This window comes from Balaenoptera musculus, chromosome 5 (genome assembly GCF_009873245.2).
Source record: "Balaenoptera musculus isolate JJ_BM4_2016_0621 chromosome 5, mBalMus1.pri.v3, whole genome shotgun sequence".
In the NCBI taxonomy this organism is placed as follows: domain Eukaryota; kingdom Metazoa; phylum Chordata; class Mammalia; order Artiodactyla; family Balaenopteridae; genus Balaenoptera; species Balaenoptera musculus.
Window position 1 is genome coordinate 40,576,095 of NC_045789.1, and position 18,973 is coordinate 40,595,067.

The 18,973-nt window shown below is 36.7% G+C and overlaps 1 protein-coding gene across 1 annotated transcript in view; it reads left to right on the plus strand.

Annotated features, from left to right (window-relative positions):
* WDFY3 (WD repeat and FYVE domain containing 3) overlaps window positions 1–18,973 on the plus strand; it is a 267,612-nt gene that overhangs the window by 179,442 nt on the left and 69,197 nt on the right. The window contains 7 exon segments of the mRNA XM_036852038.1: window positions 1,163–1,257; window positions 4,596–4,716; window positions 4,933–5,150; window positions 8,714–8,949; window positions 10,143–10,277; window positions 12,496–12,675; window positions 14,064–14,297. Coding sequence (XP_036707933.1) covers window positions 1,163–1,257; window positions 4,596–4,716; window positions 4,933–5,150; window positions 8,714–8,949; window positions 10,143–10,277; window positions 12,496–12,675; window positions 14,064–14,297 — 1,219 coding nt within the window.

Consider the following 18,973-nt stretch of genomic DNA (forward strand, 5'->3'; position numbering starts at 1 on the left):
AAAGTTGTTAAAATTAGCCCAGTGAGGCTGATTGTCCTAGACATAAAAATGTTCAGTGTAGGAATTCTTGGTCCACAGCCCTCTTCCCCAGGCCTTGCTACTTCTCAGGTGTACATGCAGAAGCACATATGCACATGCACGTACACCCAAAGCGGACATGCCATGTCTTTTGTATTTGTTCTCTATCACCCAAACTGATGGTGGTATTTTATTGTTGTATATTCAGACCTTTTATATGAGTATTATTTTGCTGCCAATGTGAAATATGGCTTAAGACATATTTTATGGAGTGTATGTAGAAGTGTTCTAATAGGCACATGATAATTCTCATCTTGACTGAAAATGGAAGGAAAAAAACTACCTAAGATATTTTCCAAGTAGAGAACTGCTTAAATTAGACTTAATCACTGCTTGTCATGTAATTGCTCAGGTATCACAGGTAAAATCACACATTATTGCTAGAGTATTCCCAGTAAACTAATCTCTAATTGGTGTAGCATATAAGTCACTTATTTTATATACAGTTATCTTGAAAGCATTTTTTTTAACTTGGTGACAGATTTAAAACTGGAGTTTAAAAATTATTTTGGAACTTGTCATTATTATTAATATTTATTTAGGTCTTATCCTGGTGTTATGATGATCACTTTGCTGAAATTATCACTGAAACCTATCAAGGCTTTTATTTTTCTCTACATTACAAATTAAGAAATTAAAGCCCAGGGAGTTTAAGCTACTTGCCCCAAGTAACATGATTAAAAACTGATAGAGCTAGGATTTTAATCTTACCTGTGTTTCCAAAACCCAAGTACTTAACTACTAGGCTACAGTAGATCCATATTGATAATGTTAGGACATTTTAATTTGGATCATACCGTTTGGTTTTTGAAATTTGGATTAGTGCATTAAAAGACTCATATTTCTGATGAAGTATATTTTTCCCTATACGTATTTTAAAACATTATAGCATATATAATGTTAATTGCAACAGTTCGAGGGGAAGCAAATGAAACACAATCATGTGAGGTCTGTAAAAGATTAGTTAAAATAAGAAGTACTATTTTGGTTTCCATTTCTTTGCTTTTTGTTTCTTAGTGTTTTGTTGTTTGTTTCGGAGAGAGAAAAAATAAAATCTATAACCTCTTTTTTCTTGTATTTAAAGGTTTGGCCAGTTTATTTCTTCTACTTTACCAACCTTTGCAGTTTGTGAGAAATTTGTAGTTATGGAAATAAACCATGAAGAGAAGCCTGACACTGGTGAGTCAATTCTGGAGCTTGGAACCTAATTACTATGCCCTGTTTTCTTCTGACACAAGTTAGACCTGAATTATACGTGACACTGTTATATTACTTTTCTCCTTACATTACTTTTTTTGGTCTTTCACAGATATATTTGTCTTAGACCAAGCCTCTACGATATGCAGAAGTACAGAATTACCTACAAATTGAATAGGGTGTGAATTTACTTTAGAAATAAAATCTTTCCTATTTTTACAGGATTTATAGCAATGTTCCTTTAAATAATAAACTCTTCCAGTTAATTTTTGAACATTATTTTTTTTAATTTATGTAAAACTCTTCAGAAACATCGATTCTTGCTAAAGTGAATTGTATCTATATTGCGGTTATTTTTATTTCCCTGTTAAATATTTAATAGTCATTGAGGGAAAGAACATTTTACTAGAATCACTTTATGTAAGTGTAGAATAAAATTTTCTTAAGTTGTAGTTCCTGGGCCCATGACAACCACTTTTTAAAAAAAAAAAAAACTTTCCTCCCTTGAGGCATATTTCTCTCTTGTTAGAATGTATTTTTCCGGTTGTGTATTCTAGAACAGGAGATTTGCTTGGAAAACATCAAAAGGACCTTTAGATTAACCTGTAATTAAATTCACAATATTTTATATTTGTTCAGCATTATTTACATTATTATCCTGTTACATTATTCCCAAATTATGTCACATAAATGATTTCCTTTAAAACTCTTACGACCCTATCCATCTGGGAGTTCTCTTCCACGTTGGCTGTATCAGTCAGAGCACAGCCTCTCTGGTGCTTCATGAATAAGAAGAGAAAGTGGTGTAATTATGTTTTTCAAAGGAGAAACAGAGATTTGAGAGGCTGACTTCTACAAATCATAGAGCAGAATATAAGGCCAGTAACTACTTACTTCCTACCATTTGGAAGAATGTTGATATTTCTTTGGTGAAGCAAATTAGCAGTGGGTGAGAAGCATATAGATCAAATCAATGGATAACACTTATTTAGTGCTTAATATTTGCCAGGCACTGTTAAGTGCTCTATATAATCTTATAACAGTCCTGTGAAATTGGTCCTGTTGTTATCACAGTTTTACAAAAAGTGAGGACACTGAGACCCAGAAAGTTTAAGAGAAACTTACCTGAGATCATACCACTGCATTTGAACTCAGGTAGTCCAACATTCTAAGCTTTTAACCACCGTGCTATTCTACCATATATAAAGATTATTTCTAAGTTCTGAATTAATATAAGGCAAGTAAATAGGAATTAAAAAGGGAAATCCTGGGACTTCCCTAGCAGTCCAGTGGTTAAGACTCCACACTTCCACTGCAGGGGGCTCGGGTTCGATCCCTGGTCGGGGAACTAAGATCCTACATGCCGTGCCATGCTGCCAAAAAAAAAAAAGGAAAGTCCTTTTAAAATCTTTAGAACTGTATAACATGTTTATTTCAAGTATAAAAAATATATATAGGAAAAATATTTCTCTAGTCTCCATATTTCTTGCTGGCCATTGAATTCAGTAACTACAACTAGTGCTGTAAACTTTTTTTAACAAGAGCACAGTAGCAGGGATGTATAAATTAGGAAAATTTTCTCTTGATCTGCCAAGTTGATTAGACTAGTCTTCTCCTCATCAATTTATTGCCATTTGAAAGAATAGAGAAAGTCAGAAGCATATTGCTGGTCTTGTTAGTATATGACCTTGATTGTTTAATTGGGTGGACTGGACCGTCTTAACTATAATGGGATGTTCCAAAAAATTAAAACCATAGTTTTTTCTTTCATTTAGCTTACATAGTATTCAGGATACACCTACCAAAAAAATGGCTTGAATAATGCTGAACTGTGATATAATAATTAATGCAAAATAAAATAAGTTGCATGAAAGGACAGTGCAATGTGGAGTAAAGCATCAGTTCGAATGGAAAGAAGATAACCTGGAAATTTCTTTCAGAGTTAATTGTTTTTTTTGTTTTGTTTGTTTTTAATTTTTTTTTTTAATTTTTTTTTATTTTTGGCTGTGTTGGGTCTTCGTTGCTGTGCGCGGGCTTTCTCTAGTTGCGGCGAGCAGGGGCTACTCTTTGCTGCAGTGCACAGGCTTCTCTTGTTGCGGAGCATGGGCTCTTGGCGTGTGGGTTTCAGTAGTTGTGGCACGTGGGCTCAGTAGTTGTGGCACGTGGGCTCTAGAGCACAGGCTCAGTAGTTGTGGTGCACTGGCTTAGTTGCTCTGCGGCATGCGGGATCTTCCCGGACCAGGGCTTGAACCCGTGTCCCCTGCATTGGCAGGCGGATTTTTAACCACTGCACCACCAGGGAAGTCCCAGAGTTAATTGTTTTAAACTGTATTTGAAAATTAGCGGGAAATAACTGACAGTGAAAAAAATAGGCATAAAAACTAAGGAGAATTCTTAATTTCTATGTGGATTGTCATTTTATTGGAAGGAAGTAATTCGTTTGTCAATTTAGGTTGTCCATTCCATTTGTCAACAAGGCAATTTGTAAATTACCAGTCCTGTGCCTGTTAGCGGGAGGGAATCTTGAGTTCCCCTTGGTAAGCTTAAAGCACCCTTCCCAATGATTAAGGCACTAAGTTAGCATTTTAAAAGATACTATTTAAAGGTAAAAATAGTCCCTTGCCCAAACAAGTAAAAGCATATAATCATGGTCATTAAACTTTAGCCTGAGCTTCAATTGTAGAATAAAGGAAAGAAAGCATGTGGATTGTGACTTATTAACCCAGAGCTCTTAGTGGCAGAGCTGGGCCTGCAACGCTAGGCCATTGATCCCAGTCCCTTGTGCTTCCGGTACTATCCATTGAGAACCGTAAGCTTCTGTCTTCCTTCCTTTCCTCCCCAAGTTCTCCTGTGTGTTTGTGTGCCTTTCCCTCTCGTCTGTGCTATTTAATTCTCACTTTACTTTATGTATTATAATTATTGAATGATTTATGCTTCCTCTTTTCATTTTTAAATCTGGACATTTTTACCATTTAAGTCCTTCAAAAAGACTAGAAATTAAGGGTTTGCATTGTTATTTTTGTTCATGTGATCCTCGTTTGATCACTTTACCCCTGTTGGTAGGAGAAGGGAATATTAATATAAAAAAGGGTCCACAGTCTTTATTATCACTTGTTTAGATAATGTCTTAAGTAAATGAACAGTTTTCAGGATTCTAAAGAGAAATGTTGGACCCTTTTTCTTGTTCACTTGAGTGGAAAGTACTCCTAGAGAAAATGTTTTCTGAAAGATGTGTTTCAGTGAGATTTCCTAGAACAGTGTTGGATATTTTATCCTAGTTTATCAGCTAGGGCAATTTCATGTATTTATTTTCATTGTAGGAACTGAAGAAGAGTTTGGAGGTCTTGTATCTGCCAATCTTATACTTTTGAGGAACAGACTTCTAGATATCTTACTAAAACTGGTTTACACATCTAAAGAAAAGACAAGCATTAATTTGCAGTAAGTAAAATCTTTTGAGCATTGATGGTAATAGTTGCTACTACTAGTTAATTCATAGTAGACAAAAGAAAGATTTGCCACTGACTTTTAATAGATCTTTTTTTAAACCCTGAAGTTATCGTATCTCAAGAATGAAACTAGTCTTATTTTTTTAATTTGAAATCATAATCCTTTAAATTAATGTTTGTTTTGTTTAATCCATCTATCTTTGAATAGAGCTTGTGAAGAGCTGGTCAGGACGCTGGGTTTTGACTGGATTATGATGTTTATGGAAGAACACTTGCATTCCACCACAGTTACGGCAGCCATGAGGATTCTTGTCGTCCTACTGAGTAATCAGTCTATTCTCATCAAGTTCAAGGAAGGACTCAGTGGTGGAGGGTGGCTGGAACAGACAGATTCTGTCTTAACCAATAAGATCGGAACTGTATTAGGTATGGGACTTTTACAGTCGGCTGCTTTGAAATAAGCTGTTGTGTTTTGTTTTTAAATCTTATGTAAGCTTATACTCTTCAGTTTATCTAACAACCACTGAGTCATGAATTTTAATTAATGATAGAGTAAAAAGCATAAAAAGTTTCAAATTTGGCTTTTTTAATTGCAAATCAAACTGAAGTAAAAAAAAAAAAAACTGAAGTCAGAGACAGGATATTAAGATGTGAAAACTCAAGTAAATTTCTTATGATTTCTTTCTGTTGTATAGTCCCCTTTCTGATCTATAAATAATTTACAAATTATCAGAACTGAATTAATAATAATAATATTTTGAGTGTTTATTCTGTACCAGTTACAAACACTTTTCAGTTTCACAGTAACTTATTTCATTTTCACAGTAACACTATGATATATAAATACCCATTTGACAGATGAGAAAGTCAAGGCATAGGGGTGAAGTCACTTGTCAGCTAAGAAGTGTCAAAATCTGAATCCAGGTCACTCACTCCAAAACCCATGCGTTTAATAGTTATGTTATATTGCCACACAAAGATTTAAGCTCATGGAAGTTTCAGCCAAAGCTCCTTATTCTCTGCTCACTGGTTCTATGCTGTTTTCAATACGGAACTGAGCATTTAAACAATATTAGAAAATTACAGTTTCCTGTGTTAGATTTATTTGAACTGGTATATATTTCTGTTCATATTGATCTTATTTTGGAAAATATATATTTAAGATAATGTTTTTATTGAAAATTATAGTCATTCAGTTCTTAAAGTATTTAAAAAATATATTTGTCTTTATAACATTACAGTTTAAAATCATATATAATTGTATTCTGCAATAAGCATTAAGAATAACTATTTACCCTGTCAGGTGGAAAAATTAGGGATCAGAATTTAATATGTAATTTATTTGTTAAAAAAAAATGTTCAAGTATCAATACCTAGGTGCAACCTGCACTACTTTGTCAAATGTTAGAGCAAACGGTAGGAAGATAGAGCTTACACCATAGGATTATTTTATTGTTATTTCACATGTGAAAAATGTCTTAAGGAACTTTGTGATGAAGAAAGAAATTAACTGTGAAATGATTTCTCAAGAAAATTGTCTGCTTTAAAATATGCATTTTAAATTATTATCATTATAGAGACTTTTATGATCTGAAAAATAGATTGCTGTTTGCATTGACTCTGGGAGAAAGATATAGCCAACAAGTGTCATAAACAGTTTCGTAGCAAGAAATTTAGCTTTTTGACCTTAATAGTAGCTAGTAGCTAATAAGAGAATAAACAGTGAAAGGCACAATTCAGCGTGAGTTCGGAGAATGTAAGAGTTTTAAATGCTAATTGACAGCACTGCTTCTCACTGAAGGCAAAAATAATACCTGAGTTTCACCTAGGACTTTGCAGTTTGCAAGATTATTTAACATATGTCATCTCACTTGCCTTCAGGATTCCAGACACGGGTGTATGTATTTTATGGTATATAAGTTATATATTATAGGAAATAAACCTAATGAGTATACATTAAGAATTAATATCTCTCTAATTAGGAAAATAATACTGTTAAATACATAAGGTTCCTGCGTCAGATAGTAATATGTCTGAGTATCTTGTCTTCTGACTGTCAGTTCTGTCCTTTTTTCTGTCCTACATCACTTCAGTAATATCAGGAAAAGGTGCTTTTAACTTATCTGACCTACCTGACTTCATGTCTTAGAATTTATTTGTGCTTCATTGATACCTGCTTGTACATTGCATATGCTGCTTTGGTTCTAAAAGAGAAATCTAGGTATTTAAGTTTAATTTAAATTTGATTCAATTTAATATAATTTTCCCTGAATATCTATCTGATACATACATACTTGTGTATATATACGGATGTATATCTATATCTACATATATATAGATATATCATCTCATTTGATTCTATTTCTCTTTGATCTGATAAACAACCTAAAGTTTTTGAATGTTTTATTCATATTTGTTAGTTTTTTGTCAGATTTTTCTTTATAAAAATACCTTCCATGTAGCTGTAACTTGAATCTAAATTAATGCTTAATTGGTAATAACGTATTAGATATTCCTTAAGATCAATTTTGGGGTGGAAATAGGGTGTGAAAATTTGGAAAGGAAAATAAATGCTAGTATTGGTTTTCATTTAGGACATAGTTTGATCAAAATTTCTTTTCCTACTTAATGTATAAAATACCACTTTATGTTTTTTGATTTCTTAAGGCTCAGACTTTTTTATATTCATGATTTCATTTAGAATTTACTACAAACAAAAATCACCCAGCATCTTAATGCAGCCAGTTTTTCAGAAATGTGGCAATGTCATTGAGAAGGCCAACGGAGACAGTATAGCTTTACAGGCTCCAAGTCCTACTGCCACCACTCAGTAACTTTATGACTTTGAACAAATCGCATATTTTCTACATTATAAAAAGGACAATGGCAGTTTCTTACTCACATGCTCATTGTCTTAAGAAATGAGATGATACATGAAAGAGGTTGGTAATTTGCTGTCCAATTTTTTGTTAATTAGAAGAGCATGCTTTAGAAGATGAATTCATATCACACTGAGCAATTGATTTGGATGAACTATTTAAAAAGCCACCTAAATACAAATTTCTCTTTCATTATTTTAAGTAGTAACAAGTATGTGCTTACTTCATCTTAGAAAAAAGAACTTGGAAAAAAATGTGAATATTCATTGGAAATAAAAATTGTTTCAGAGTAAAAGTCGATCTTTCATCTTGTTGTTTGCAAAAGTTTTCCATTGAATCTCTAGCCAACATTTCTTCTGTACTGAGCACTGTACTAGGTTTGGGGTGGCAAAAGAACTAGATGTTTGAGTTGTTTCCCAAAGTTAGTTATATAACGGAGGAAACAGGATTGATAGAAAGGCTGGTGCTGTAAGCCACATTAATAAGCAGTGATCATCTCCTGGTAGAGCTGTGGTTCTAGAATGGACTTTGGATGTTCAGATAACCACAGTGACAGTGGGTTCAGACTTGCTATCGCACTGCCAGACAGCTTTCCAGCAGAGTTACATATCATGTTGTGAGGAAAGATTATTTTGCATATTCATTTTGTCTTGTCTCTTGATTCATAGATCATTTAAGGTTATTAGTTTATCATGATTTTCAGGACAAATGAAATATATTAACTATATTTTGGTGCATTTTTAAGTTACATTTTTTGGTAGCATCCTAAATTCTGGCTGTTTTGAATATTACTTTCTTCTTAGGGAAATGTTAGAGCTCTTTGGAGGTCATTTTTTTAATGAGTAGAATTTATATTACCTCTTGTATCTGACTGCCTCAGCTATGTTTTGAGACCTGTATCCTAATAGACAGGCTTGCCAAAGTCACAGAGATAGTAAAGTAAAACTTTTGACTGAAAGATTAATTCAACAGTTGAGTAGTTAATTACTTATATTAGTGTGAATGTTCTGGATGGAAATGTCACATACGCTGAATTACTCCTTTCTGTGTTAATGTAGCGTGGTAATCGATTATTAATTTTGTCCTTATCGTTATTTCCTCTTCTCTTAGGATTCAACGTGGGCAGGAGTGCTGGTGGGAGATCGACTGTCAGGGAGATTAACCGGGATGCTTGTCATTTTCCTGGTTTTCCGGTTCTTCAGTCATTCCTTCCTAAACACACTAATGTCCCTGCCCTCTATTTTCTCCTCATGGCATTGTTTCTGCAGCAGCCAGTTAGTGAGCTGCCTGAGAACCTGCAGGTCAGTGTGCCTGTCATCAGCAGCCGATGTAAGCAGGGTTGCCAGGTAGGAATTATCTAGTAGGGTGTAAGTGTAATTACATTTGTCAGAAAGTCACCACAGGGTGATGGGTTAATCACATTAAAACCAACCGGTTCCATCCCTTTCTCACGTTTGGGATTTGATTTGGAACATAAAAATCGGAAAGTACCATAGAAAATTTTCCCAAAAAGAAGTCCTTTGTACCTATTTGGTCTTTTTCTCTTTATGGTTACTCTATATGGTTATATATGCGTGAAGACTTTGGATGATATTTTAATGGTGATCAAAAGAATTCTTTTGAGTAACATGATTTTATCTAGAAATATAATTTCTGTAGAACTAAAAATGGAGTAGTGTACATACCATAAATTGGGTGGGTATGGAAGGATTCTTAGTACAAGTCTGATTAGAAAAATGTTTTTAAATTCTTAATGATAGATCATGTCCATGTTAGGAAAACAGTAAGGCTTTACCTGATTTCTAATCTGAGACTATCATGGATATCTCTATATAGTTCATGTTTGTGGCACTGCAAAGACATAGGAATTTAGTTTTAAACTCAGTTATACTTCCATAATAATGCCAAAATGCTATTCAAATCAACTCTAGTCATTGACAAAACCTTTTAAATGAAAATGCTGAGTCTGTACCCTTACATTAAGTCACAGTACAGATTCATGCTTAGTAGAGTTTGGTTGGTTATGTAATTTTCAAAATAAGCATGACACCATAGTCATAAAGTGTTATATAAAACTACTATGAATAAATCTCCTCAAACTGATTTTTATTTTGTCAAATCTTCATCTGTATGTAACCTAAAAGTGAATTAGAACATTGCTGAGAGTGGGGGAAAGAGTAAATTCAATGTGCTTTTTAAAAAGATCCTGCTTAAAACCATCAGTTCTTTAATTTCATCGCCTAGCTAATTAGCAAGTATTTTATTTTTGTTTGTTTTCCTTAGGAAAAAAAAAAGAAAATGATGTTTCTAACATAGATACCTAAGACAGGATGGTACATAATATTCACTTTGTCTTGTAAATGTAAAAATGAGTTTTAAAATATAGGAGGGAGGAGTGCTAGGTCTCTATCTCTTTGTCATCGCTCACTTTGGAAAAAACGAATTAATTTCAAAGAAATTTTAGAATATTAGAACTTTTGAGGGTCTCTACTGAAAAAAATTGGCAATGGCTAATCTTTATTCACTTTCACCTCTGCAGTTTGATTTAGATTCCATTTGGACATTTATCTTTGGAGTGCCTGCCTCCAGTGGAACTGTGGTCTCTTCTATCCATAACGTATGCACAGAAGCTGCTTTTTTATTATTGGGAATGCTCCGCAGCATGTTGAATTCAGTAAGTTCCCTGAGATACTGATACCTGTCGGTAGTTCCTCCTGCCTGTGATATTTTTTAAAATAGAAGAATCCTTTGCTGTCATAACTCTTTATTTACTACGTAGTCTCTGGAACCTCAGCCTCTGTGTTTTGTTATCTTTAGTGTAAGGAAAGACCACACAGTTGTTAAGATCCTGAGCTCGGGAGCTGGGCTCAAAGTCCCAACTCTGGTACTTCAGACATACTAACCTCATGTGCGTCAGTTTCCTTATGTATAAAATGCTGGTGATAATAGAATTTATCTCTTAGGACTGTCGTGAGGATGTATGAGTTAGTATATACGCAAAGCACTTACAGGAGTGCCTGGTGTAGCGTAAGCACTTCATGAGTGTTAACTGATGCTGTTAGCGCTATGAAATACATATTTCAATGTATAAGTGTATATAACGAATATATATTGTACTGTATGTCATTGCAATATGTTGTTTGAACTTTTAAAATCACTCTCATTTAGAGATTTAAAATGTTATCAGTGCAAGTTTTATTTTGTATTTGTTTTTATGTTTTCTATTCTAATTATTTCTAACTTAGATATGAAAAATTGAAAGAGTAAGTGACAAAATGTATGTTCCTACCTTTCTTACAGGGATACCGTGAATAATGATTTAATTTGTTTACACGATTTAGGATCACACTGTAAGAGGAATTATTAACTAGACTCTTTGGATTACAAGTACTTGATAAATCTGATTTTAGTCAAAACTGTTCTTATGCCATCTAAAGACAAGAACGTTACTATTAAATGTGTTCATTTAGAATGCTTTGGGATTCTTGTTTTGGTTTTTATTCATAAACAGTTATAAAAATCTAAGCTGAAAAAGAAGCCACTCTCTGGGCAAGTATCAGAAGATAAGCATTGTTGAAATATATTCTTTTTTTGTTACTCTTTTATCATCATCATCACTGTTCTTGTTTTAAGGAAAAACAACTCCTATGTGTCCACTTTATTCAGTATTCTACTACAACGCTACTTTACTTTTGACACTTCTGGTCACCAAGTATGTGGAAGGTTTCGCCACACTAGCTGGGTGTTCGACAGTTCAATTCAGTTCTGACACTACCTACTGGGAGGCAGCATCGGGTACCACAGGTTAAGGGCTCAGTCTCACAAGATACCCCTCCCCCCCACCAACCCTGCCCCACTTCAAATACCAGTCACAAGTCGAGGTTGTTACCTGTGTTTCTGACTCACCAGTTACAAATTGCAGGTTCCCGTGACTGAGGAAAACATTTTACTTCCTAGGTTACCAGTTTATTATAAAAGGACGTATCTCAGGAACAACCAGATGGAAGAGATGCATAGGGCGAGGTGGGAAGGGACACGGAGCCTCCACGCTCTCTCCGTCCTGCCACTCTCCCAGCACCTCCACGTGTTCATCAGTCCAGAAGCTTTCTGAACCCCGTGTTTTTTATTTTTATGTCGCCTTCATTACACAGGCATGATTAATTAAATCACTGGTCACTGGTGATTGAACCTGGTCTCCAGCCCCTCTTCGTCCCTGGGGGCTGTGGGGAGCAGGTTCGGTTCACTTCCAGCCCTCTACTCCCATGGTTGGTTCCCCTGGCAAGACAGCCCATCAACATAAACTCAAGTGTGGTGGAAAGTGGCGTGTTATGATTAACAGAAAGACACATTTATGGCTCTTTTATCACTTAGGAAATGCCAAGGGTTTTAGGATCTCTGTGCCTGAAATGGGACAAAGACTAAATATATATTTCTTATTATAAATCACAATATCACAGTTGCATAATGGTTAAGAGCACTATTCTCATTGTTTATATGACAGTACGAGGCTCAGAAAGGTCAAGTAACTTCCCCATTTTTATCTTAATCCTAACTCTCTGGCGTGATGGAGGATGGGGCAACTTTGATGGGAATAGCGCCACTACTGGCTCCAGCCATACTCATGTTGGTAACGATGAATAATCAAAACCATTGACTCCAGTTACTGAGCTGTGAGTACTCAAATGAATAGAAAAACATCCATCCTGTCAGTTTCTAGGGGTATCACCTTTGTTTTAGCTTATTTCTAGATTTGTTGGCCTGTGTGTTTGCTCCTGTGTGTGGTTTACAAGAGTTCTGGACCATCAGTTTATCCGGTTTTAGAAGAGTAGTGAGTAACTTTTAGTAGTGTCAGTTTTTCTAACATGTTATTTCCTCTCTTATCCCCATGACAGCCTTGGCAGTCAGAAGAAGAGGGATCTTGGCTCCGGGAATATCCTGTGACCCTGATGCAGTTCTTTAGATACTTGTACCACAACGTCCCAGACCTGGCCTCCATGTGGATGAGCCCCGACTTCCTGTGTGCACTAGCAGCCACGGTCTTCCCCTTCAACATTCGCCCGTACTCAGAGATGGTAGGAAAGGGGGAGGAAAATACCAAAACTGGAATTAGTCTGCTCCAATGGTTAGCAGATTTTTTTGGCCAATCTTTTAAGCTTCTCACCAAGTTACAGTTTCATAACTTTCTGCTTCACCTATTACATCATTATCTGGTATCTGGCTCCCCACACTCTCCTTCTGCTTTCCCCTAAAATAACAGTGAATTCTACTTCCTGTTTTCATTTACCATATTCTTGTAAGTCCCTCATTAGTGAATTCCCTCTTCGTGTAGTTGTTGATCTATTTCTTATTATATGTAATGATAGCTGTATAGTTGTGAAATCAGGTTACAGAACTCTAGTCAGACCAAATTTATTTCCACTTCATTTGTCTCAGGAATTAGGCATCTCCTGGATTTATTCTTTACAAATTAATTACAGGATTGATTGTCTTTATAAGAAATGACATGTATGTTTGTCCTTTCTGTTCAACTTTTTCTATTTTGTTCAACTGTTATTTTTCATATTTTGCACTAACTTAAGAGAAAGTTATTAGACTATAATCATATGTAGTATAAATACTTCTTTTGTCCTTTAAAACGAACCCAAAAGACAGTTTATTCTTCCATAGAACTTCAGAATTTCATGATGTTTTGTCTTACTTCTACCACTTACTCGAGAGCCTAGAATAAGGTATCTTCTTCATACTAATTTTTCTTCATGTATAATGGTGAAATACTCGCTCTAAAATTGTGGCAATTTTTAGGAGAAAGGCAAGTATAGCACGTGACCTTAACACCATGGCTTGTTTATAATTTTAGAATCCACATTTTTGGTAAAAAAAGGATTTTAGTAATATTTCAATGTTTTTTGCTTGTCGGCATCTTGTAATCTGTCTTCTAATCCTTCTTTCTTTTTTCTGTTGGCTCAAACTTGGTACTAGTTTTGTTGTTGTTTTGTATTGTTTATTTATTTGGGTTTTTTTTTAACCTACAAAAATGGGTCAGCCCTTGGGTGCAGTCATTATGCCAGATCTTTATCTGAAAGTCTATAACACTTGACTTCTCAGTAGGTATGTTTTAAATATGCAAATATAGTCATTCTCATTTTATTATTTCATTTATTTCAAGTTCAGTTATCCACAGTAAAGATAAAATTCAACATAAAGCAGTTTATATGGTTAGTGGCCAGTGAGTAGCTTAATATTAGAAAGAGCATGTGTTGAGTAATCGTGACATGTGGTGCCTGATTACCACCCTGAAAAGAGAAAATAAGTAAAGCAAAGTGAACGATGTAATGCACTGAATAGCTTAATAGGAGGTAAACACTGAACAAAAATACTGTTGCTGCTACAATTTGGTGGAAGTAAAAATATCAAATGAAATTGAATGTGACTAGGATATATTTCCACTTGATTTTATTAGGTGACTGATCTCGATGATGAAGTTGGATCTCCAGCAGAAGAATTTAAAGCCTTTGCAGCAGACACAGGGATGAACAGAAGCCAATCAGAGTACTGCAACGTGGGCGTCAAGACATACCTGACCAATCACCCAGCTAAAAAGTTTGTTTTTGACTTCATGCGGGTCTTAATAATAGACAACCTCTGTCTTACCCCTGCCAGCAAGCAGACTCCACTAATTGATCTTTTGTTGGAGGTAAAGACAAAGAAATGCATTTACATCTCTTTCAAATTGTTTTTATAATGAGAGCGTTAATAACCAAGCAAGTTTTATGCCACGTATCTTTCAGATTTCTAGTTCTTTTGGGTTGTAAAGGCAGAACATATCATGGGCTATGGGAATTTTTTATCACAAATGTGCTAATATACACCCTATCGATTTGTTTCTCTTCTTTCTATTCCTCTTGACATGTCCTTAATTTCGTCCTTTATCACCCTTCCCCTGGATAGACCAGGAATTGACAAACTTTTTCTGTAAAGGGCCACATAGTAAATATTTTCAGCTTTGTGGGCTGTACAGTCTCTCACAACTACTTCACTCTGCCATTGCAATGAGAAAGCAGCCACAGGCAATACATAAACGAGTGAGCGTGGCCGTGTTCCAGTACAACTTTATGTACAGTAACAACTATAAGCTGAATTTGGCCCATGGACCTTAGTGTTCTAGCTCCTTCCCTAGTCATTTACAGCAGCATTGTCTCCTTAGCTTATAACTCCCTACTTCAGTCCCTCTTATTTATCACTTCCGGTATTGCTTTTAGTGTCCTGTGGGGCTTAAGGCGTGGTGCATTGCACGTAATAGGTGCTCAATATGCCCTTACTGAATTTTCCCCAAGGCAGCAAACTTGTAGGTTGCTTGGTATCTGAGCTCAGGCTCCTGTAACAGAGTACCATAGACCGGGTGGCTTCAGTAGCAGATAGTCATTTCTCACAGTTCTGGAGACTGAGAAGTCTGACGTCAGGATGCCAGCTTGGTCAGGTTGTGGTGAGGGCCCTCTTCCTGGCTTGCAGATGGCTGCCTTGCTCCCACATGGCAGAGAAAGCACTCAGGTGGTAATTCCTCTTCTTATAAGGGCATGAATCCCCTCCTGTGGACTCCCCATGACCTCATCTAAACCTGATTACCTCCAGAAAGCTCCACCTCTCTAATACCATCACATTGAGGGTTAGGGCTTAATTTATGAATTTTGCGGGGGGACACAAACATTTAGTCCATTGCACTTGCTAATTCTCCTGATAAGTGATAAGAACTAGCTGATGCATCAGAAAACAAACCCTAAAGTGGTCACACTGCTGGCTCTAGAAATTGACCATCCCTGAAAACCAAATGTTCACCTAGAAAAATCTCAAGAAAAAATAAAAGATCATTGAAGGGGATCTAATATATAATTAGTTGCCTATACATTCATTCTTTTGGCCAATTCATATAAATAGGGTCAAGCAGTACATGCCAGAGCTCTGAAAATAATGTTTCATGAAAGATTCAATCAGTGTAAAAGACTAACTGCTTCTCTCTGTGAGGAGCTTCCCACATGCCGCCCTCAGCAGTTTGACAACTGAACCTGCACTTTCTCTGCTCCCTCTAGTGGCGAAAACAGTTAACTTTTTATTTGAAACCTTAAAATCCCAGCAAATGTTTTATCTTATTCATGTGAAAATATCTCAGTTTGGTCAGTTAAAAGAAATCAGTGTAATTTAGGTACCAGCCACGCTAAGCATTTTAAAGCATTTTTTAATTTATTTATTATTTATTTATATATTTTTGGCTGCGTTGGGTCTTTGTTGCTGCGTACATGCTTTCTCTAGTTGCGGTGAGCAGGGGCTACTCTTCGTTGTGGTGAGAGGGCTTCTCATTGCGGTGGCTTCTCTTGTTGCAGAGCACGGGCTCTAGGCACGTGGGCTTCCGTAGTTGCAGCACTCGGGCTCAGTAGTTGTGGCTCGCGGGCTCTAGAGCGCAGGCTGAGTAGTTGTGGTGTACGGGCTTAGTTGCTCCGCAGCATGTGGGATCTTCCCCAACCAGGGCTCGAACCCATGTCCCCTGCATCGGCAGGCAGATTCTTAACCACTGCGCCCCCATGGAAGTCCTATGCAAAGCATGTTAACCAGGACCACAGTGTTAAATATTGGCAGAAAAATAATTGATTTCATCAAGAATTCATCTGGTAGAATTTAAAATCCTGCCTGGTGGAGCTTGTCCTCTTTGGAAACTTTAAAATAAGAAGAGAGATGGCTAGTATTTTAGTGCATGGGGTAAGAATTTGAAGCATTCTATGCAAAATAAAATGGTTTTCAGAAAATAACAGGATAAAGTTAAGAATAGTGTGTGTGTAAGAAAGCATAACTAAGCCAAAAAATAAAATACACATATGTAGAGGAAATGGGGTAAGTGTATGTATTCAGTAATAACAGTCTTGTAGGAATCCTAATAGCTAATTAACTAGCAATGGGTAAATTGTATAATTGTCTTTTATTTTGGTTTTCTGTATTTTTCAGTAAGGAAAGTTTGATATGACATGTATTAACCTTGAGATAACATTCTCATTATTGTGGACACTAATTTGCCCTGAAGTGGAATTGTATCTGATTGCATTAGGGAGTCAGGGGCGGTAGGGTGGTATTTTAGGAAGAACCAGGGAGTGTCAAGATTGAATTTCCCAAATAGATCATCAACTCTTTAAAGTTAGGGACCAACTTTCATGTGTCCTTTTGTCTCTCACAAAGTTAGCTCAATGCCTTGCTGTGTTCTTTAAGTTTTTTGAATTATTTAACTATAACTACATCCCTGGCAGTTCCCAAACAGGAAGATATGATACCATCTCATAAGAGAGAGATAAATTTGCTTTTAAAAATCAGTGCTTTGAGGAGCTTCAAATCTAATACACAAACACAGAATACACATACCAAAAATATTTAGTGGAAATGCTGTTGCACTCCATGTCTTCCTGTGGTGTAAAATAATAAATTACAAGCATATGATTCTGAATGTTACAATTATGAAGTCTATCTCTGAAGAAAGTCAGCAAAAGAACTATCCTATATATTTACCATTTACCGACGTGAAGGAAGGTGTTTGAACCAACTGATTTTCGGGCTGATATGCTCAAGCCAGGCCATTTTCAGTCTCATGATTGTTGGGATGTCATCGTAAGAGTGTCTACTTACTTGATTGTATCTATGAAAGAATGTGTGAAGTTATCTTTATTAGCAGTCTATAAGAATAAAAGCTTCCCATTCATATAGACTGGCTTGAGTGTGAGTCAGGCCAAATACAAGGCAAGCAGTGTGGTGCCATAGAAGGACCTGGTTTGAATTCTGGCCCTGTGGTTTATTATGTAAACATTTTAATCTCACCGAGCTAAATTCATCCTCTGGAGAATGATCTTATATACTGTCTCCCCTGCATGATTGTTGTGAGAGTTAAATATATATAAATCACCCAGCAAAACTATTTTGAGAAATCAAACATGTGCTGCTTATAGCTGTGTAACCTTGGCCCAGCTCGGTTCTCTTCACCCCTTACAGTTTGCCCATCTGTAACGTAGCATAAAAATAGAACCTGTCTCTGAGGACTGTTGTGAGAATTAAGTGAGATAATACATATAAGATTCATAACACAGTGCCTGGCACGTAAGACCTGCTCCAAAATCAAGTGGCCTGCGGTGGCTTATACAATCACCAGCGTCCTCTGCTGTCACCACCAGGCATCTCATGAAAGGCCAAATGAATTTGCTGCACGTGGCCACGGAAGGAAAGTACCTGAGAACAGATCAAAAAGTACTCGTATATACCTGAAGGAAAGAAATATGATGAAACGAAGGAGGCTGATTTGGAGCGTGTGCCTGTCTGATACCACTTTTCTGTAGTCTGAGGAGTTCACTGCTTTCTGCTCCCGCCATCTGCTAAAAGACCTCCCCGTGCCCATCAGAGTACAGCGCCCCCTGCAGAGCAATAAACAAACCAAACAAAGTGGCAAAAGTGGGCACAGAGAGTGCTGTGAAATAACTGAGAGAAGAGAAGCCAGTCAGGAGGAGTACTGCAGTCAGAAGCGCAGAGCGGAAACCCCTCTTCCTTGAAGGCTTTGCCTGTTACGGAGCACTAACGGCCTCCCCGCCAGAGCCAGAGGGCTCTCAGCCACGGGCAGCACACGCGCCCACGACGACTCGGCACGGCGTTCCCAGGCCTCGAAAAGGACGCCTTGCGTCTGTGAAGACTCGTGTTGTTGACTGGCTTCACTCTCTTCTCTGGGAAGACAGATCTCGCAGGCAGAGCAGAGCATAGGGCTCACCCTGTCTTCCTTCGGCCCTGAACTCATCCTGGTTGTCTGGTGGGCCAACCAGGTTTATCTAAAACCATGATGGGGAGATTGTGGCTGAATTGCTCTTGTTGTGCATTTGTTAACTTCAGTATGGAGATTTTTAGTAGGGCTGGAAGAGTACGGAATGGCAGGTGAGGTGGTGAACTTTGGCATCAAAGAAACTGACCGTTTGAAACCTAGTTGTGACTTGACCTCTCAAAGCCTCAATTACCTTATCTCTAAAGTGGAGATGATAGTATCTACTTCGAAAGGATATTGTGCAGAATGAGATAAGGTACATAAAACTAAGCACTGTGTAGTTACATAATTGTAGTCCAGTGAATTGTTTAAAAAAAAGAAAAAAACACCCAAGAAAACTACGCATGCACTCATATAAAGTCTTAAGTCCGTTAAAAGTTAGGCTACTATGAGTCTCAGCAAGAACATTTGAACTTGGCAGTTAGAGCCAGTAACAGAGTTAATTCTGGGTCATGATCATTCAAGAAACAGCTTCAGTGAGAGGAATCAGAGGATTAAATATGCCTGTTGGTGACTGAGCCAGCCTTAAATCCTTATAG